Below are 23004 nucleotides of genomic sequence, written 5' to 3' on the forward strand. Positions count from 1 at the left end.
CCCTAAGGCCATTTCCCCAGGCTCTAATTTTCTCCTCAGTAACACTCGCTCTGCCTCTATTGATAACTTCTGCGTGTCTTTGGGTTATTTGAGGATGCCTTTTTAAAAACCCAGCAATCCAAGAGTTGCCTAGCTTGTTGTTGGTGAAAGGCGTTTCACGATGGTCCTCCGTTACTATGTTTTTTACCGTTTCTACCAGGGTTCGTTTCTGAAGGGGAAACCCCTTTTTAGCCTTAGCTATGATGTAGCTAGCTAAAATATTTTCTTCATCAGTAGTTAAAACCGTCTTAGGGCCCATTCTTCTCCCCTCTGGGTGTTTACCCTTAATTTTAGCTTGTAAGGTTGAAAAGGGAACTCCAAATTCCCGTGCAGCTTGACGTGTCTTTGAATTTCCCTCCCTTACGGCTTTAATGGCCGAGGCCATTGCCTCTTCAGAGTATCTAAATCGAGGCTGCTTCCCACTACTTGGGCCAGGACCATCTGGAAGTTTTCTCTTCTTAGAAGACATCCTGAAATTAAAGGGTCACCGTAAACATAGGCCTAGGCTACTTACGAATAACCCTGAATCAAAAGAAGGAAGTAGGCTTGGTTCCAAATGGATGGGGATAGGCTTACAGCTTTTAAATCACCTTAACACTTAAATTAAAAATTAAAACTGTTAGATAGGCCTAGCCTTCAATGGTATTTACAAGTAATAGTGACCTGACACTACAATGTATAGGGATTTTGTAAATGGTCAAAGGTGACCAGACACTCAATAGCATGGTATGCCAGTGACAGATCAGTGTGATCAGTTACTGGTAAAATCCACATGGGGAAATCCAGTAACTGGTCAACCTTATTATCTCAGTAATTTCTTATAGAAACATTTAGCCAACTATATAGATGTAAAGAGCATTAAATGAAGGTTATTTTTCATATGTTTAAAGCTATATTTCATCAATTATTTTCGGAGATATTAAGAAAAAATACTTACCTTACATGTGACTGCAGCTAACTAGGTGCCTGAAGAAAATTGGAGGGAAAACAAAAAAAAATTCCAACTAATCCAGCTGATGGTTTGCATTGATTGGATGCACAAAATATCCAGGGTGGCCAACCTAAGTGTAGATGTAAGATGAAAATTCCCTGCTAAATCAAGGCTTTTGCCCTATTTTACCCTGTTAAAGTGTAAATGATCAGTTACTGGGTGGTGACCAGATACTGGGTGACCCATCCTAAAACATTTCAAGAATTTGACGACTTATTTTTCCTTAAACTTACCAAGCATGCCAACTTTGAGCATCACATTGGCCCATGGCACTACCCTCGCCACATGGTTTGCTGTTCGGGCTCTCGCTCTAGCCTCCTCCGAAACGACGTATATATTGGAGGCGGCCATACTTAGTGCATCATTCGGAATCTGTGAAAATAATATATTCTCAACTTAGTGTTCACTTGAGACCTACGTAGGTTTATGTAATGTACATTAGTTACGTACATTATTTTCATTAGTTAGCCTACGTACTAATGTTAGTCTCTGTGTACTAACTAATTTACTCACTGTGTAAATAAGAACTCCATTTAAACACTATTACAAAACAATAATATCTGAAACTACCAAAAACTGTGTTCTCGGGATTGAGAATGGCAACACTTTGTATAAGAAAACTTAATAGATTCAAATTTACTTTGGGTACCTATCTGTTGTCGTTGGTTATGGTGGGCAATAATTAAATTGGTTGTTATGGTCATATGGATAATGTATCATACCTCAACGTGATATCACCTACACACTTGTGTTTTTAATTTTGGTATTATATACTTAGGTGCTATCAATCTGAGGTAATACTAACCACGTGTTAACTTACCCTTAAATTCTAATGAAAACCAATGTCACAAACAGTTTAAATACCTAGAATAATATTGATACAATATAATTTGCAGCTGAAATTTACTATTCACGTAGTTTGCAAAGCAAGGGAATTAATACTAGGGTAACACTAACGACTTTTACTTAAAATAACATAACGTGTGTGGCTTACCTTGTCTTGTTAGATCAGCTCCTTGTAGTCTAGGTGGGTTAGGTCTCTAGTAGGTTAGGTACCTACGAAAACGTGGACAACGATGGGAACGGATATATATCAGGGTTGCCACCCGTCTTATTTGCGGTACCTTCAGCACGTGTTTTAAGCCTATGTAAGTACTAGGGGATGCAAGAGGCCCTTCACGCCTTTTCCAAAATCAGATGTGGCAACCCTGACAACTCTAGCCATGTGGGATCAGGGCTGCCACCTGTATGCCGCCACTGCACCTGCTAGCACGGTGATTCGGGTAGGCGCTATGTGAAGAGGGTTGGGGTGACGAAAATTCTCTCCCGGTCTCAAGGTCAACCCGCCCGCCTGACCGTTGCTACCGATGCACTACTACTACCATTTGACGTTTTCCATTATAAAATTTACTATCAAATTATTTCGTACTTATCATTTAAGCTTTTTAAAAGAGTTATAACAAATTTATGGGGGGGGGAATTTTGTAGGGACAAATTATGATGGATGAAGGGAAATTTCGCCAGAAATTCTTAGCAAACCTGTAGTCTTGGTCTAGTGTCTAGTCTAGTGTAGTTAGCTAGTTTGGTTAGATACTTTCAAGCTTGTTGAACTTAAGCCAGAATGTGACTAAATTAGTGAGTTTAAGTTAATCTTTAGTGTAGGAATAAAACAACTAAATCAAGATAAAAGTGATTATTGGTCAACGATTACACGATTTGTATATCATTTATTGTATATAGGGGAAAATATAACTGTTTATAAGGGAGCAACCCGAACCTCACAGTCACATTATGAAACGCACTCGCGGAAACGTGGTTTTTCATTAGCATTTACGGAAAGTGGGGAGGGGAAATTTTTGTATAATATAATGTAACTTTATCATGCAACGCGGTTTTAAAAGGTATTTTACCCCTTGTTGTTAATTGTAGCGTCATTTACCGTTAATTGTCGTTCCCGCCTTTTCTTGTTCCCGCTTTTTTAACGCTTTATTAATTTGTAACCTTTGTTTTTTTTAAGTTTGTTTAATTTGTAGGCCTAACGCGTTTGTCCTATACTTGTTTACATAATCATGTTGTCATCCATATGTAAATCCCAAAGTACCCATGCACTTTGGAGAAAACTAAAATTCAAACCCATCACCCTCGGTATAGTCTTCATCACCCCTCGGGATAGTCTTCATCACCCCTCGGTATAGTCTTCATCATCCCTCGGTATAGTTGCGTTTTTTGGGGGATGAGGTATGTTAAAAAGGTTATAATAATAAATTCTTTCCATATCTTAACTTTCTTCTTTGCTCATTTTTTAAAATTAAAAAAAGTAGTTTACCTGTTGCTCGAATTCGAGCAATTGTAAAATATTACAGGCTTTACTGTAAAACGATAAAAGTAATAATTTCTGATGCCTTCAAAAGACTCAAAGAGGTCCGGGGGTCCTCCCCCGGAAAATTAGAGAAAAATAACTTCTTCAAACACTATTTTTATACGTTCAGGAAGTGAAATCTGGTGTTAATACTTAATAACATTTTATGCTATTTTGTACTTATGAAATATACTTTTTGCTTTAATTGCAGGTGGACTAGTTTTTTATTATATTTATTTTTTAAATACTAATCTAGGCTTTTCGTTATATGATAACATTTAACGTTATGTTTCTATATCCTTTAACACTGAATATTTTGATTAATATGTTAACGTGACTATTGGCCTATTAAAAAATAATTATTTATCTTTTCGGGCCGAAAAAGCCAATCAGTTTACTTTGTTTCGACATAAAAGGAGTACGAAAATCATTAAAACACACTGGCACAATAATTAACACCAGACGACAGATCAAGCGTAGTGTGGGTGACGGGGTAGAGGAGGAGGGTGTTGTCGATGGGCGGTTGAACGCGGAACGTCCGGTGACTCACTTCTGTTTGGCGCGCAAATATCCCACCCCACCACTGCTACCGGCTACCGGCATGTAGTTTATCTGTTACCATTTATTCATAGACAATTAAAGTATACGTACAAACAAACAAGCTTAGTACAATAGGCATGACACTTGATTAACTATTCTATTGCTCACGTTAAAACGATTAATAATTTCAGGTAGATGTAATAGGTGAAGTGTTGGCGGGAGGGGGAGGGGTGGATAGGCCGTTGACCTTCCGTGACTTGTGTCTGTACTCTGTTTCGCGCGCAAAAACCATTCTACTTTCACAGGCATTGCTGTTTATTTACGATTTATTGATATTGAAAGTATACTTACAAAAAACAAGGTAATACAATAGAAGTAAAATTAAATACCCCCGCCGCAGCAAACCTGCTGACTAAGCGAATTTCCATTTGTCTGAATTGATTTTCAATTAAATCTATTTAAATAACATTAGGTCTAACGAGTACTTAGGTTTGCTGCAACAAGGAAACAAATAAAGTGTATTTTTTAGTAAAATATTAATAGCTTATTACAAAATAAATATATTTGCCAAGTTTGATCAAAATATATATCAATAAACAAGCAAACTACAACATTTTCCAATATTCTCCATAAGAATAACATGGGAATTTTAAATGTATATTTTTTTGAATTTTCTCCGTTACCAATAACCGTACAAAAACACTTCAACATACTAAATTATTTGTTTTTAAGCTCTTTTAAAAGGTCTAGAGAGAAATTGGAAAATGTTGTGTTTTGAAGGTCAAAAGTGAGAAAAACCAATTTTTACCCCATAAAACCCCCCGTAAAACCCCGTTCCCATGGTCCGATCATGCTAGTTCGCAAACTCATTCAAGTTTATCCCGCCTTACACCTTTAAACCAAATTTCATCAAAATTGGACAAAAATTACTCAAGTTATCGCGTTCACGGACGTATATATATATGTATATATATCTGTATATAGATACATAAATATTTGAACGAATGGTGTTTTTGGCCTCTGGGGAAATCAAAATGAAAAAGTAAATCGGTCCCGGGCCTAGGTCTTACCGTGCCACCTACGGTAATAGCTAATTCGCAAAAAGATTCACTATTTCATTGCATTCGTTAAAACATTATTTTTTAAATGTTATTACAATTTTTTTACCCATTAAAGTTGAAGGGGGGGATATATCCCCCTGATTCCCCCCCGTATCCACGCCACTGTTCTTGTTTACATTATTATGTCAAAGCAAATGTAAACATTGTGAGTATTCTCATTGCAGCCATGAAGAACAATCAATATTTACTTTCAAATTCCTTGCCTCAGAACTTTAAAAGCCAAAGGGGCAAAGCCCACGGTCTGTATCAAAGTGTGAATAGTCCTATAATGGTCCTTGGTTTGGTAGTTATATTTTTGTAAACCGCCATTCACAAACCCTATAAACATCAACACTTACAGCAGTAACAGTGGCTAAAAATTACATTTAAGCACTAAGTAGATAGTAACATGTAGATATTAACACCACTCAATTGTTTTAGGTTGATTGTTCACTTTTTACTTGATATAAAAGATAGACATTGAAGTACAAGTTGTAATAGTTTGTACCGGTACTTAAAGTTATTAAAGGAAGGCAAGAAGTTATTAAAGAAGATTTCACAGATAAAAAAAGTCATGTTAAAACATTCGAACCACACATTAAAACCATCAACTGAGGAAGGAAAGATTGTTCACGGCAATTTCTCACAAAACAGTGTACAGTTTCCAAGTAATGTTAGGAACACACAATGCACAAGCAATGCAGTGGCGGCAATAGTAATTAACAAATTGCATCCTGTAAGTAATTGGACATCAATTGATATAGATGAAATACTAGTTATTGGAAACTCTAAACACATCGAATCGCGAAATGTCCTTAAACACAAGAAAATGACTCCGCCGACTTACCTGCCAATTGATGAAGTGGCACCACTTTTTAATATAAGAGGGGTTTCCAGTTCAGTAACTATAGGAGAAAAATTTGACCAAAACATTGTTGGTCTTCATTGCAAAAACCTGAACGACGAATTAAATTCCTTTTTTAGTAAACATGATGCTGGAGTCTTCACTTCAATGTTTCTATCCGTCACTCTAACGAAAGAAAGAAAAACAATTTTTTAGATATTTGATCCACACAACAGACATCCTGCAGATGGAACATTTGTACAGGATGGCGTTGCAGTGTCATGTGAAATATCTATTACATCTTTGATCAGATTGATGATGGCAAATTTACACTTCATTAATCACAATACGCCACTAGATGTGAGTGTCACTGAATATCATGAATTGACACAACACTTAGTTGAATCTGAATGTGAATCAGGAGTTAGTAAAGAACAACAAATAGGAGATTGGATTGAGGTTGTTAAGAAGCGTGTAAAAAATATCACGATTTAGCAAAAAATACAGAGGGCTGAAAATTTTCTAATGTTGACACAAGAAATATCAGAGTCAGTGCTAAGAGTAGGCCAATCACCTATCTCACAATCTTAGTTGATTGTTTACTTTTTACTTGAAAAAAAATATAGACATTGAAGTACAAGTTGTAATAGTTTGTAGCAGTAGGCCAACTTAAGGTTATTGAAGAAAGGCAACAATTTATTAAAGACGATTTCACACGGATAACAAAAAAGTCATGTTAAAACATTCGAACCACACATTAAAACCAACAACTGAGGAAGGAAAGATTGTTCACGGCAATTTCTCACAAAACAGTGTACAGTTTCCAAGTAATGTTAGGAACACACAATGCACAAGCAATGCAGTGGCGGCAATAGTTATTAACAAATTGCTTCCTGTACGCAATTGGACATCAATTGATATAGATGAAATACTAGTGATTGGAAACTCTAAACACATCGAATCGCAAAATGTCCTTAAACTAAAGAACATGACTCCGCCGACTTACCTGACAATTGATGAAGTGGCACCACATTTCAATATAAGAGGGGTTTCTAGTTTAGTAACTATAGGAGATGATATTTACCAAAACATTGTTGGTCTTCATTGCAACAACCTGAACGACGAATTGCATTCCTTTTTTAGTAAACATGATGCTGGAGTCTTCACTTCAATGCTTTTATCCGTCACTCTAATGAAAGAGAAAGAAAATTCTTATTGGATATTTGATCCACACAACAGACATCCTGCAGATGGAACAATTGTTCATGATGGCGTAGCAGTGGCATGTGAAACCCGATCTATTACATCTTTGGTCAGATTGATGATGGCAAATTTCCACTTCAAAGACACTTCATTATTCACAATCACCCCACTAAATGTGAGTGTCAGTGAACATCATAAATTGACAAAACACTTAGTGCAATCGGAATGTAAATTAGGAGTTAGTAAAGAACAAAAAACAGGAGATTGGATTGACGTTGTTAAGAAGCGTGTGGAAAGATATCAGGATACAAACAAAAATACAGAGGGCTGAAAATTGTCTGATGTTGACACAAGAAGTACCAGAGTGGGTGCTAAGAGTAGGCCAAATAAGAAATGCTTGGAAGATGTCGCTGAGAAAAAAAATTCAAATTTGAAAAAATACAGTGTAAACTCTGTTAGTTAGTAATTCCGTAGTAAGTGAAGAACAACAAACAGATAATGGTGATTGGATTGAGGTTGTGAAAAATAAGGCAAAAAAATGTCAAAAAGCAAAAAATAACACAGAGGACAGAAAATTGTGTAACGTTGATAGATGTATTCTGGTAGATAGTAACAAAGTTGAAACAAGCAGAGCCGGTGGTAAGAGTAATGAATGTTATAAAGAGGAAGAAAATTTTACATCTTCTATTGATGTTGAAAGTGTTGATAGTAAAGAATCTGATGGAACAAAAGGTACTACTAATGTCAGAGTAATACGTTTACTTGCATCCTTAAAATTGAAAAATACTTCAATTGAGGAGAAGATCAATATTGCTGTAGGTATTTGGAGAAGTATTGTTGCAAAAGAAGAGTGTGCATACTTTAACTATAAAAACTCTGCATTAATAGAAGGTATGCTGAATTACTTTAGGCTCAAAGTATGCAAAAAAATGACAAAATCGTATCATCATTTTTAAACAGACATGCACCTGCTATTGCAGAACTAAGTCTAGTTAAGGACCAGGACAGCACTAATGGCTATGCGCACCTCAAAACACCTCAAAAGAAACTTATTTTAAAATCAGATTTCACCTCAGACGTTAACACCTTGGTGAATCACGATAAAATTGGAGTTAATAATGAATCTGGTAGAGGCGGTACTGTGGAAAATAATAACAATGTAATCGAATTCTCTGCTGACAAGAATTTAAATATTAGTACATGTAACGCAATACCAACTGACGCTCAATTGCCAAGTGATGATGAATTGCCAACTGAATTAGCTACTGAATTGCAAGTTTACGATGACAATGCAGATAAAGTAAAAATACCTTTAACTGTTGACAGTAACGGCGTAACAATAGAATTTCCTGTGGTTGCCCCAGTTGAACAAAAAACATTAAAACGACCTTGTAAACGACATTACAAATGTGATGGTAATATCGGCGAATGTTCAATAGAACCTTCAAAATGGTATGAAATGATAAATGAGCACGGGAAATTGATAACTTCTGTTTATCCAACAATAATTAGTGACTACTTCTACAACATCCTACTGTAGCCACAATAATGAAACAACATTTAAATTACTTGTTTACCAAAGTTGTAGTTTTCTTGACATTAAAGTCGTTGTTTATAGTAATACAACTAAATGCTACCATCCCAAAAAAAAACAAAAAAAAAACAGAAACCTAAGTGGAATTGCTAGAGATACAATGATGCATAACTTAATTAACACCAGTCCGTCACTAACAAGATTAAAATGTGTAAAGCAGTGTGATATTGTAGGATTGAAATTGAATAATACCCAGGCCGTCAAGTCTTACTCGGTTTATCGTAAGGCCAAATCAGAAGCGTTAGCTGTAGATGACTTGCATGAAAACCCAATGTTAGACCTGTTTATGATGCGGGAATATGAGGAGAAGTCAGCAGACGATAGATATATTCAACATGTATCACATCCATTTGAGGTGATGATGTACAGTAAAGAGGTGCTACAACTGTTGGCTAGGGAAAAAGCTGAAATGGCTTCGTCAGATTTTACGCTACATGTTGATGCTACTGGGTCCGTTGTACGTAAACTTCCACAATGTCAAGACAAGAGGGTTTTGTACTACGCCATTGTTTTTAGAACCAAAGGGTTCATATTGCCAGCCTCAGAATACATAACATGTAACCACACAGCTGATTCAATAGGAGTATGGCTTTTGAAGTATAGGAGATTTTTGTCTGATAATGGTTTCTGGCCACCGTGTCAAAGAGTAGTGTCAGACTTCAGTTGGGCAATAATAAATGCAGTAATGCAACAGTGGAATAAAATGCATGTTACAAGTTATTTGGAGTATTGTTATGAAACAACTATGAAGAGAAGAACAGTAGTAAAACCAAAAGTCACAGTCCATCTTTGTGTTTGTCATTTTGTTAAAATTGTTATTAATGACGTAAAATCTAAAACAACAAATACTTGCAAATCAAAGCGATTGATGATTAAAAAACTGTTCTTGCAAGTAGTTTGTACAATTATTAATTGCAGTAATTATGATACCATTAAGCTAATGGTGACTAACTTGATAACTGTCTTGTTATGTGAAAAAAACTGCAGTCTTAACACATGCATTGAGTGAACTCTCTATAATGTGTGAGGGTAATAACAGCATTGATGAATTGCCAGAGGAAGTAATTGAGGATGACCTAGACAAAGCCCCATTGGTCCTGTTTGATGAAATGACAAAAGGAAATGATTCAATGTACAAAAAAAGTCCATTCTATCAAGATATGCAGAAAATATATGTAGCATTAACAGAAACAACAAGTATTTCAACAGATGAGGAAGACAATATTGCAATATTTGAAGACAATGTATACTATAATCCTGATTTGATAAAAGTTCTGTTAGACAAATATATACCATACTTACCATTTTGGTCTGGACTACTGTTAAAGCCTTATAAGGATGGTTTTATCAAACAAAGACTAAGTAATGGACCTGCGGAAAACTGGTTTCACCAAGTGAAGAACATATTGCTTGACAACCAAAGAAACCTACGACCAAATCGGTTTGTCCGGATATTAAAGGATTTCATTAAGTCTAGATGCAAGGAGATAATATTTGATATCCCTAAAGAAGGTTGTGTATGAGGAAGACAGAGGAAATGTGTTTCCAAAACAAAATCTTTAAAGAACAATGATGAGGCTCACGTGAAGAAAAAGACAAAATTATGTCTCAAAAGGAAGGCAACAAACAAACAACAAAAAGAGAATGTCAACCTTCCCATTGCACTTAGTTCTGATAGTGATTTTGATGACATCGAAGAAACATGGAAGAAACAACAAAAGAAAGCTCACACCTATTTTAAATCTGATTATTTACAAACAAAGGTTGTAAGAGCATTCAAAATGCCTTTTGAATCTGCTGAAATCATAAGAAGTAAGGTCATGAACAACTGACTAATAAAAGATGAAAAGTACTATGTACCACACAATGACATAGGTAATTACCTGTTGTGCTCTATTTCAACACCCTCTGGTGATCATTTTGAGGTTTCCATAGATGACATAAACTTACTCCGAAGCAATGGATGGCTCTACAGGGATATAATATCTGCCATCGGTTATGTATTTCAAAAAGATAACAAAGGAAACAAATGTGCAATAATTTATCATGACAACATTGGGACATCTGCGATCCAGTGTGGAGAACAAATTGATAAAAATAATTATCTTCTTCGAAACAGTATAGTTACCATGGACACTGAAAAACTGTTTTTTCCAGTAAACATAGATAACTGTCACTGGGTACTCGTCTATGCAAACGTGGTAGAAAGAACATTTGTCTATATGGATCCGCTTAACAATGTGCAAACTTCGACTAGACACAGATTATACCATAACTTTCTAGAATTCTGGTCACATTTGACTTGTACGACATCGAATGAGTTAGCAAAGTCATGGATTAAAGCATCAGTTTTTCATCCTACACAAACAGACAATCACAACTGTGGTATCTTTGTTATGTACTTCATTGAACAACTAATGAAAGGTAACACAGTTAATCCATTTTTTGATCCACAATGCTATCGTTCATTTATGTATTAATTAAAACTATTTTAATTAAATAATCAATTCGAAACAAGATAGTGTTAATTCTAAGAAATCATAACATAATATATTTAACAACTAGAGATCAGCTGGTTATTGCAATACCAACAGCTATAGAACGTACTGTTTTACAATGTTGTTAGCACACTCAAATGACATGGCTAACTACTGCCTCCAGTGTAAATGTAGATTTCCTTCTTGTACCACATCTGAACGAGGCAATGAGAGTGTGAAATGTACTGCATGTTTGAGGTGGTTTCACATCAAAGAAAAATGTCTCCCATTAGATGTTCCTGCTGAACCAAAAATTCTCGAACGTAATACTTATGTGGCTACATGGTTTTGCCATTAATTTGAATCTGCTAATTACTGTCTCAACTATACTTTGAATGTTAAAATTATCATATGATCAGCTGACTGTTTGTAAACTTTATATTTGATTTTATTGTAGTTCTTTCTTAATACAAAAGTGTTTCAATGTTATAATCTCTTCTTTTAATTAACTTATTTTGTGTTAGTATATTTATATAAGGCACAAGCCTTATTTGGTGACCCCTTACTGTACTTTTTATTGTCATTAATTCAATTGGACCATAATGAATAATCAAGATTCTACTCCAACTCCTAGTACACCAGAGGCTTCACAAATCTCACCAATTCAAGTGAAAATTCCACCATTTTGATCAAAAAATGTTTCACTTTGGTTTCATCAAATTGAATGTCAGTTTTCTCTTCATGGAATTTCAAAGGAAAGAACTAAATACAATTATGTAATGAGCTCACTGGACAATGAAGTTGCAAGTCACCTTTCGGATTTTATTACCAAACCTTTGTCTCAAACTCCCTACTCTGACTTAAAAGAAAGGCTCTGCTCAGAATACGAAATTTCAGAAAATGCCAAACTAAAACAACTGACAACAGAAGTTTTTCTCGGAGATAACTTAAGAAGCCGACAACTCTTCTTCGTGAAATGAGAACCTTAGCAGGCACACAGGTAACTGACAGTTTTTTGAAAGTTATTTTTCTACAACGTCTACCTAGTCACATTCGTACTGCTCTAGCTGCTTCTCAAACCAATTCTCTTGATGACTTAGCTAAATTAGGTGACCAAATAGCTGAACTATCAGCTGTCGACAACTACGTTTGTGCTCAAGGAGATGTTGCGCAATCTAGTGATCGGATTGCCAACTTAGAAAAACAAGTCAGCGAACTAACTCAGTCTATTGATGGACTTCTTAAGTTAAGTAAACGCAACTTCCCAGTCAAACATAAGAACAATTACTATCCTAAAGAGAGAAATGATCAAGGTGAAATTTGCTGGTATCATAACAAATTTGGTGAAAATGCTAAAAAATGTGTTCAACCTTGTTTGTTCACAACAAAAAAGAATGCACAACAGAAAAACTTCCTGCCCCGTCACTAAATGCGGCTCAGGATGACAGGGGCTTTCAATCTCGCCGCTTATTTGTAACCAACTTACCCTGTGGTCGTAAGTTTCTCGTGGATTCTGGAGCAGACATACCTGTTTTGCCTCTCACAAACAAAGACAAATGTGATGTAAGTAATAGACAATTATATGCTGCCAATGGTTCTGTTATCAAAATGTACGGTAAACAAGACATAAAACTTGATCTAGGCTTGAAAAGAAAGTTTGTCTGGTCTTTCATAGTTGCAGACGTAACCCAACCCATAATTGGCGCAGACTTTTTATCACATTATGGTTTACTTGTTGATATCAAAAATAAAAGACTAATCGATAACAGGACTCAATTATCTGTTATTGGAATTCAAAAACTTTCAAATCAACAATCTGTATTGGTTCTTGACCCAAAAGGTAAATACTCAAAACTTATCAACCAATATCCTAATTTACTGAAAGAAAATCCTAATTTTCAAGTTTCACAGGACACAGTTTTTCACTCAATTCAGACAACAGGTCAGCCTGTGAACTTTAGAGCTAGACGTTTACCTCCAGAAAAACTTGCGGTAGCTAAAAAGGAGTTTCACAAGATGGTTGAGTTAGGCATTTGCAGACCTTCAAAAAGCTGTTGGTCCAGTCCACTTCATTTAGTTCCTAAAACTGATGGTACATGGAGACCTTGCGGGGATTACCGTGCCCTAAATGCAAAAACAGTTCCTGATAGATATCCTATACCTTATTTGCATGATTTTAACAGCCAGTTAAATGGAAAAACTATATTTTCTAAAATTGATCTTGTTCGGGCTTTTCATCACATTCCAGTAGCTCCTGATGACATTCATGCATGATTTTAACAGCCAGTTAAATGGAAAAACTATATTTTCTAAAATTGATCTTGTTCGGGCTTTTCATCACATTCCAGTAGCTCCTGATGACATTCCAAAAACTGCTGTCATAACGCCTTTTGGATTATTTGAATTTCTAAAAATCCCATTTGGATTAAGGAATGCTGCACAAACTTTCCAGAGATATATTAATTCTCTTTTGCATGATCTAGAGTTTACCTTTTGTTACTTAGATGATATTCTAGTAGCATCCTCCTCAGATGATGAACATATTAATCACTTGCAAACTATTTTTGATAGACTTAATAAGCATCACATTAATATTAATACGTCAAAGAGCGTATTTGGCGTGACTGAGATCTCTTTTCTTGGTTATACAGTTTCGAAACAAGGAATTTCTCCTCTTCCTGATAAAGTTGAAGCTATTGTTAGTTGCAAACTTCCTGAAACCATTCTTGAGCTTCGTAGATTCCTTGGACTTATAAACTTTTACAGAAGTTCACTTCCTAACGCAGCTGCTATTCAGCAACAACTATTTGATTTGTGTAAGGGTACACATAAGTCTGATAAACGAAAAATAATTTGGACTTCAGAATCTAAGAAAGCTTTTGAGGATGCAAAGGGCCAGCTAGTCAATGCCACACTTCTAGCACACCCATCTCCTGATGCTCCTTTAGCTCTAATGGTCGATGCATCAAACTTCGCTATAGGTTCGTCTCTCCACCAGATTTGTAATGGAAACTTTGAACCTCTTGGGTTTTCTCTAAATCCCTTACAACAACTCAAAAAAAATACAGTACCTATGACAGGGAACTCCTGGCTGCATACCTATCTGTGAAGCACTTCCGTTATCTCCTTGAAGGGCGAAGTTTTGTTATATATACAGATCACAAACCTCTTTCTTTTGCCTTCAATAAACCCTCTGATACATCTAGTCCAAGGCAATTGCGTCATCTAGACTTCATTGGACAGTTCACTACCGACATAAGGTATCTTCCAGGAAAACAAAACATTCCTGCTGATTTCATGTCAAGAATAAGTGCTATTGACCTACCTTCATCTATATCATTTGAACAAATTTCTGAAACTTAATCTCAAGATGCTGAACTTAAAAACCTTAAGTACTCAAACACAACTTATTTGATATTCAAAAATATTTTACTTCCTAATGGCTCAGAGCTGTGTTGTGACACAAGTACTGGAAGACTACGACCATTTATTCCTCAGCAGTTCAGAAAACAGTTATTTGACTCCCTTCACAACCTGGCACATCCTGGAATCAAAGGATCTCTGGACCTTATTAAACAACGTTTTGTTTGGCCTTCCATGAATAAAGATGTCAGACTTTGGGCCAAAGCATGTGTAGCTTGCCAGAAATCAAAGGTTTGGAAACATACTACTTCTGAGATTGGAGCTTACAACATTAATGGACGTTTTTCTCACATTAATGTGGACATAGTTGGACCCTTGCCACCTTCTCAAGGATTTACGTACTTGCTAACTATCATAGATCGCTTTACACGATGGGTCGAAGCAACGCCTATCAAGGATATTACTGCTGGAACAGTTGCAGAAGCTCTTCTTTCTACCTGGATTGCTAGATTTGGAGTTCCTCAAAACATTACTACAGATAGAGGAAGACAATTCGACTGCAATTTATTTCAGGAATTAACAAAACATCTCGGTATCCATCACATTAAAACTACAGCGTATCACCCTGAAGCTAATGGAAAGATCGAGAGATGGCACCGACATCTGAAATCTGCATTAACGGCTCAACTCACATCTAACTGGACACAGACGTTACCAATGGTTCTACTGGGACTAAGATCTTATATTATTCCAGAACACAATGTTACTGCTGCAGAAATGACACTAGGTCAGTCCATCAGATTGCCATGCGATCTTTTTCAAACTACAGAAGATACCTCAACAAATGTTCCTGATTTAGTGTACAATCTGAAAAGAAAAATGAATGATCTCAAACCAATAGAAGCCAAATACCATTCTTCTAAGAAGGTCTTTGTTCATCCAGAATTAAGAACATCCAACCATGTTTTTGTTCGTCACGATTCATCCCGAAGACCGTTGCAAGCTGTCTATGATGGCCCTTACCAAGTGGTTTCGCGATCTGACAAGTGGTTTACTATTCTTACTCCACGAGGACCTACGTCGATTTCTATTAACCGACTCAAACCGGCATTCCTCCTTCAAGATTCTATGAACGATACGACCATTAACGTAAGAAAAAATGACATGCAACCTAGAGAAACTCAAGTAGACAAGACCAAAGACAGAAATGAAGATGTTGACCTTAAAAAAACACTGATTTTTACAAGATCAGGTCGTAGTGTTCACCCCCCGCATCGTTACGTTCCTCGTTGACACTGGGAGGGGAGTATGTGGCTACATGGTTTTGCCATTAATTTGAATCTGCTAATTACTGTCTCAACTATACTTTGAATGTTAAAATTATCATATGATCAGCTGACTGTTTGTAAACTTTATATTTGATTTTATTGTAGTTCTTTCTTAATACAAAAGTGTTTCAATGTTATAATCTCTTCTTTTAATTAACTTATTTTGTGTTAGTATATTTATATAAGGCACAAGCCTTACTTATGACTTCTTTTGCAATCTCTGTCGTTTATATTACAAAAATCACCTTGCAACCAATGAAAGTGACTTGCCTTATGAAAGTGATACTAGATACTTAAGTTTACTAGTATGCATTTAAATGCAATATTATGTGCGCCATAATATTGCGCACCTTATTAACAAATATTACAATTTGTACCGAAATAGTACTGCACATTTTTTTTTTAATTCTACAAAAAATTTGTTGCACCATAGTATTGTGCACCTTTTTGACAAATGCTAAAGTTTGTCGCGCCATAGTATTGCGCACCTTTTTGACAAATGCTACAATTTGTACCGCCATAGTACTGCAAAATTCTTTCAAATTCTACAAAAAATTAGTCGCACCATAGTATTGCGCACCTTTTTGACAAATGCTACAGTTTGTCGCGCCATAGTATTGCGCACCTTTTTGACAAATGCAACAATTTGTCGTGCCCTAGTATTGCGCACCTTTTTGACAAATGCTACAATTTGTTGCGCCACAGTATTGCGCACCTATTTGACAAATGCTACAATTTGTCGCGCCATAGTATTGCGCACCTTTTGGCAAATTAAGAAGTTATGTAATTGTTAGGTACCTCAGTAAAAATGCAGAGGGCAGCCCAAAAGCAATTAAATATATTAAAAGTTAATTCAATTGTTCAAAATTAAACACAGTTCATCAATAAAATTTGAGGAACTGAAACAAATATCTTAATTTATTTTAATTTATCAATTATTGAAATGAAAATTTATAGTCTAAGAATTAAACAAAATGCATATGGAAATTAGCTTTTTTGTAATTATTTGGCTTGTTTATCATCATAAATGTTTCCAACAAATAAAATTGCTTTTGGGCTGTAATGCAGGGTTCTGCTGCACTTAAAACCTGTGCAAGAGAACACGGTCCTCACCCCGAAAAAGGTAAGTAATTGGTAAATATTTTGAATGGAATTGATGTGAGGTGCCAAATTTTAAGGGGGGTAAAAACGTACTGCTAATCAACAAACACCATAACATACCAGTTTTCATCCACAATAGCCTACTCGTAAGCCTATGTGTTGGCCATAGCTTCGGCTATGGGCCAAAGAACGTAGGCCTATTTTTAATGACAGTGGAGTACATACAAACACTCACATTATATATTTATCAGTAACAGTAACAGCAATCCATGTCACCGAATAAAGTGAAACTAACAGATTTTACGAATATTTAACACAGACGACAACATGAAATAATCTAGAACTATAGTTCGGCCGCTTAGAAAGCGACCTCCTCCAACATTGGTTTAGCATTAGCGCGCAGGTCGTTTTTTAAGCGGCCGAACTATAGTAGTGTTTGTTGACAGACGACAGACGAAAACTAGACCCAGGCCGCTGATTTTTTATTTCAGGATTAGTGTTGCCTACAGTATTATTTTGAGGCTTCTGATTGGCTGAGGGAACATCATTACCGCAACGATACGATTGATGCCAGCGGCCTCGATGGTGTAGTGGATAGAGTGCTGAGCTGATGACCCGAAGGACCCGGGTTCGAATCCCACCCGCAGTTCAATTTTTTTGTATTTGATTTTTTCATTATCAACAAGTTTGGTTGGTTTGGTTAGGTTATGACTGTTTAATTTTATAATTAAAACATTATGAAATTGAATTTGACCCATTTATAGTTTTATTTTATGAAGAGAAATATTTTTTCGGTTAAACCTTCATTTGATTTTTCATTATTAGCAAGTCTGGTTAGTTTGGTTAGGTTATGATAGTTTAACTTTATAAAAAAAAATATAAAATAGGATTTGAGGCATTTATAATTTTATTTTATGAACAGAACTATTTTTTCGATTAATAAACCTTCATTCGATTTTTTCATTGTCAGCACGTTTGGTTGGTTTGGTTAGGTTATGACGGTTTAATTTCATAATAAAAAAATATAAAATTGAATTTGAGGCATTTATAATTTTATTCTATGAACAAAAATAATTTGTCAATTACTAAACCTTCGTTATAGTCAATCAGAAGCCTCTATGACACTGTGGCAAAATTAATCCTGAAAAACAAATTGTGCACCCAGGCCGGCTCAACAACAACAAGTGAATTTGCGATCAGCTGTTGCCTAGTACAGTAGTACTTAAGTTCGCCGCTTGAGCGCGTAAGCCTCAAGCGGACTGAATTGAAGGATTTTACTTCCAGTTCCAAAACGAGACATTACATTCCTTCCTTCGTCGACTGCCGAAAAGCAAACTACAACGTATTATAGCCTCAGCCTCGAGCAGCCTCAGCCTAACAGCTGTGATTTAAAGACAGTTGAAGAGTACAAATAAGCTAAAAATAATAACATCTAACAGCTGTGATTATTAAAGACAGTTGAAGAGGACAAAATTAACCAAATATAAGTCAAATGTACATAATTTATTTATTTTTATGATCCATACTGTTTCTGTTCTAATATTCATGCAGTATTTAATATGTTGGAACCAGCTGTGTGGAATTGTCAAATCAAAATTCATTATTTGACAGTTAGTTCTGCTTGTTTACATTTTTAAACTTTGTAGGTTTGTTCTTTGTTACCATGGATACCATCAATCAATATTTACTTTTAAATCTTTAACCTCAATTTTTGAAAGCCAGTGGGGCAGAGTCCTAGGTCAAAATCGAAGTAGGAATAGTTCTATATCCTCGGAGGGTCAGTATGCAAAAGAGACAATGTTGGTTCTTTGAAAATGCCAAATGGTTTCACTCCTACCATTTAATTTAGAAATTTAGGTTTTCAAGGGTATCCTGGTTCAATCTGCTGGTCAGTAAATATTTGTACGGTTCCTGTTTGAGTAGTGATAGAATTGAATTTGCTGTTAAAAGGATTCCAGAAAAACAAGGTGGTCTGGGGTTCTTGCTGTTGAGTTTACTGAGGTTTTCAAACACATTAATCGCTTTCTTAACTATGTTTACAGTATGGACATTCTCTAAGCTCAATGCACAGGTATCGGGATTTTTAGTTTTAACAGCTCTACTATTTAATACATCAAACAAAGCGTTGATAAAGTCAATGAAATCAGCGGTGTGTAGGGCGGTTCTTGATTTCAGTTGGCCAGTTTCAACAGCTGTCCGCAGTGCTGATGCAGTGGTATGGCTGAGGACCTGTGTTGCTAGGGACACGCTCATCTTTTGAAAACTATTGGGATTTATATGGGCAGGGGTGAGTTTTGGAGCTGCTCTAGTTGATGTACTGCTTTGGTCTATTGTAAATATTCTTTGATGTCGGTGAAACTGATGGTGTTGCCGTTAAAACAGAAGTCATGTGTGAGGAGGTTGTTTCTTATGGATTAAATTAAATGTGGCACACCATACAAAGCGTAGATTTTAACTCCTTCACATTCAAACCATGGATGTGAACATGCCACCTCTAGCAAATTGTGAGCAGTTCTATTGGTGCTGTTTTGGTCACAGACTATTGCTTTTATATGGAGACCAGCATCTGATAAACATTTGACGCATTTCTTGATTAATTTATGTCTGGGAACCTGTAAGCCCATTCCTACTCATAAAATAGCCAATCGGCATCTTCCAGTGGTAATACAGGCCCCTAATCATAAATACACATGCCTGCCTTCCAACTTTACTGTTTCTCCCGAGACATCCCAAATCTTCATACCCTTCAACCAAGTCATAGCTTGCACAATACTCCAAAGATTGCTTTATGGCCATCTCATCAAGCATCAGTACACAGGACTTTTCCATCTCCTCCATGCTACTTGCTTTGCATTTAATCTGTTGGATAAGTCTGTTGTTAAATCCAGGCTTGAAACATTCTTTAGATGAAATCCACTTCCTAATTGTTGAAACACCAGGCAAAACTATTGATTTTAATAAGTATTTGTATCATGAAGGAGATTTCAAATACAATGATATGGCATACAGCTTTTCATTCTTTGACCCCGGCTGTCTTCTTTTGTGGTATTGCATTCCGATAAGTAATGCCCCGCCTTTGGTTCTTGCTGGAGTTTTATTATAAACTGAGAATCTTTTGAATTTATGTCTTGTTTCTGAAAGAGTCCGTCTTAGTCTAGGAATAGTGGCTCTTATAACAGCGAGTTTTTTTTTTTTTTTTTTTTTTTTGTAGAGTTTCTATATTTTTATCGGGTTGACTAATTGATGAGTTACTAAATAACGTTCTGTTTAGTTTTCTTTTGGCTCCTTGGCTGGTCTGCTTGTCCGGAGATTGTTTGTCCGGTAAATGGTATTGAAACCAAGTAGTAAAAGTTGGCAATTATGTTTTTGGTATTCCTCTTACATATTTTGCCATAATAGTGATATTCATCAAAATATTTGGAAAATAGGTTTTTTGTAAGTCTGTATTGCTTGCTAACTCTTAGCATGAATTGCTATTGGTTCCTTTACCTCTAAGGATTGTAGATTTTTTTTTATGATTAATACAAATTACAGAACAAACTAGGATTGAAACTTTTTAAATTTTAAAACAACCCCCAATTGTGAATTATAAAAACACCAATTCTCAGAACCTGATGAAATCGGGCTTTTAAATTATTCTAATCAAATAAAGAAGCTTAAAAGAGTGTAAATACGCAATATTTCAGCTCTGTCCAAATTTTACACAAATTGCATATTTTTTTACAGATAATTAATTAATAATAAAACATGGTGGAATTGGTGGGTAAGAGAAATATAAAATATTAAATATTCTTTATACGTGTTCTGTAGCGTACCAATTATTGCAAATTGAAAGGGAGTTTTATCACATCATAATCTAAGCGCTAGGTCCTGTAGCTCCGATTCATTCAACTCATTAGCATTACTGTTTTTTTGTATGCTTATAATTTAATGTTTAATTATAATATAATTTGAATTAAAATCCATATGGCATTGATTAGATTTGGGTGGTGAACTAGGCTACATGTTTATACAATAATAGTTTTTTGCAATTGAGAACTTAAAAAAAATATATTTAGTTGGTAAAAAAAAACAAAAACATTAAAACAAAACAGCTTTTTATTATTAGGTTATTTTGCTATGCTAGCTAAGATTTAGGTAAACTTAGGATTTAGGGTCTTGAATGCTAATTGTTTGTGGATTATGTTTGTGAAATTAAACTTAAAATAAATTTAAATGTGATAAATCTCGCCTAACATGAATGAATTAAACTCTGTCAAGGATTTGAATGACTTTAGGAAACAGGTACGTGGGGCCACCTAGGCCTTGGACCCAATTTTGCTTATAGGCTGTAACTAATATTACATTGTGTATTATTTTATTGGTGAACGTATAAAACATTAAATAGGCCTATTACTCATTACTTGTAAATAAGAACAAAAGTAGATACTAAAATTAATTTCTTTAGTCCAAGTTATTGACCTAAATATTAATGGCTTAAATTACCTGTATCCGTCAAGTGATCCTGGTTGACCAGGATCACTTGACGGATACAGGTAATTTAAACCTTTTATTGTACAAATCAGTGATCAAGAGGCTATACCATAAAAATAAGTTATTTAAGTAGGTACCGGTAGGCCTAAGTACTTTTATTCTCACAGACATCCTCTGGAGATAATCAGTGGGATCCTGTGGATTCCATGCGCGCGTACAGATTGGCCAATGGTTTAAGGGTCTGGTACCGTTGCAAAGTCTTGGCGCATGCAAGCTGCGCATCAACAAAACAGTTGCGCCAACTTTTAGTTTGAGTTTGTGTGAAGGAACTCCAGACAATTCTAAACTATTAAGCAATTCTGTAGGGTAGTTCGTAGCACTTTCCTCATCCACAACTGTATCAATTGAGAAAAATGTAATATCTTCAGAGGGCAATTTCTTAAGCAAAGCGTCATTTATAGTGTTTACTGTCTCATTTAAGGGTGATAAAATGCTGTGATCACAAAGCCATTCACTTGAAAGGTAGTTTGCTTCAAAGTCTGGAAACACGGAGGAAATAAGATATTCAGTTGAGTCGACTAACTTGCAGAAATTTTTTGGTCGCTCGATTATTTGCTGCTCATTTGTTGGAATCTTACCTTCACCTATTTTCAGCAAGCTTGATGCAAATTCGCCGGCATTGCTGTCATTGTTTAAGATAACCCGCATGTTTTGCATTTGATACATGCTTTTTCCGCTTGTCGGGCATCACGCTGAGCAGGTGTTTCGTCAGCACGTGAAGCAGCCGTCCTATATGCATTTGCTGTTTGTCGGGCCTCACGCTGAGCAGGCGTTTCGTCAGCACGTGAAGCAGCCGTCCTATATGCATTTGCTGTTTGTCGGGCATCACGCTCAGCAGGTGTTTCGTCAGCACGTGAAGCAGCCGTCCTATATGCATTTGCTGTTTGTCGGGCCTCACGCTGAGCAGGCGTTTCAGCAGCTCGCCTTGACGCAGTTGTTATTGAGCTCGTCAGCAAGCGTGCTCCTCGTTTTTATATTGTTTCATTTCGTCGATACTCTGCAACTCTTCTGGAATTTTTAGATTTTTGAGATAAGTTACTTTTTCTCTTAGGCATTATTAGGCATATTTAAGCATTAAATGCTCCTAATATTCACCTAAGCGAAACTGTACTAATAAATATATCAATTTAAGAGTTAGTTACAATAAAAATAGTAAATGTTAAATCGAAATACAATTTTAAAGCAGAAACACAAACATTTTTCATAACAACACTGCTGGATCATAACAACTAAGCTAACAATAATAACATCTAACAGCTGTGATTTAAAGACAGTTAAAGAGGACAAATAAGCTAAAAATAATAACATCTAACAGCTGTGATCATTAAAGACAGTTGAAGAGGACAAAATATAAGTCAAATGTACATAATTTATTTATGTTTATTATCCATACTGTTTCTGTTCTAATATTCATGCATTATTTAATATGTTGGAACCAGCTGTGTGGAATTGTCAAATCAAAATTCATTATTTGACAGTTAGTTCTGCTTGTTTACATTTTTAAACTTTGTAGGTTTGTTCTTTGTTACCAT

General features: G+C 35.7%; 1 protein-coding gene across 1 annotated transcript; it reads left to right on the forward strand.

The window, feature by feature from the left end:
* The first annotated feature begins 2253 nt into the window (after positions 1-2253).
* LOC128984334 (uncharacterized) lies at positions 2254-15803 on the forward strand. The gene is made up of 5 exons (XM_054403642.1): positions 2254-2313; positions 8867-9131; positions 12215-12460; positions 14012-14128; positions 14596-15803. Exons 1-5 carry the CDS (start codon positions 2254-2256, stop codon positions 15801-15803), a joined length of 1896 nt encoding a protein of 631 aa, XP_054259617.1.
* Positions 15804-23004: the final 7201 nt, after the last annotated feature.

The sequence above is a fragment of the Macrosteles quadrilineatus genome, unplaced genomic scaffold, assembly GCF_028750875.1.
Source record: "Macrosteles quadrilineatus isolate MER2022 unplaced genomic scaffold, UCM_ALF_1.0 Scaffold_2__2_contigs__length_208266976, whole genome shotgun sequence".
Classification (NCBI taxonomy): domain Eukaryota; kingdom Metazoa; phylum Arthropoda; class Insecta; order Hemiptera; family Cicadellidae; genus Macrosteles; species Macrosteles quadrilineatus.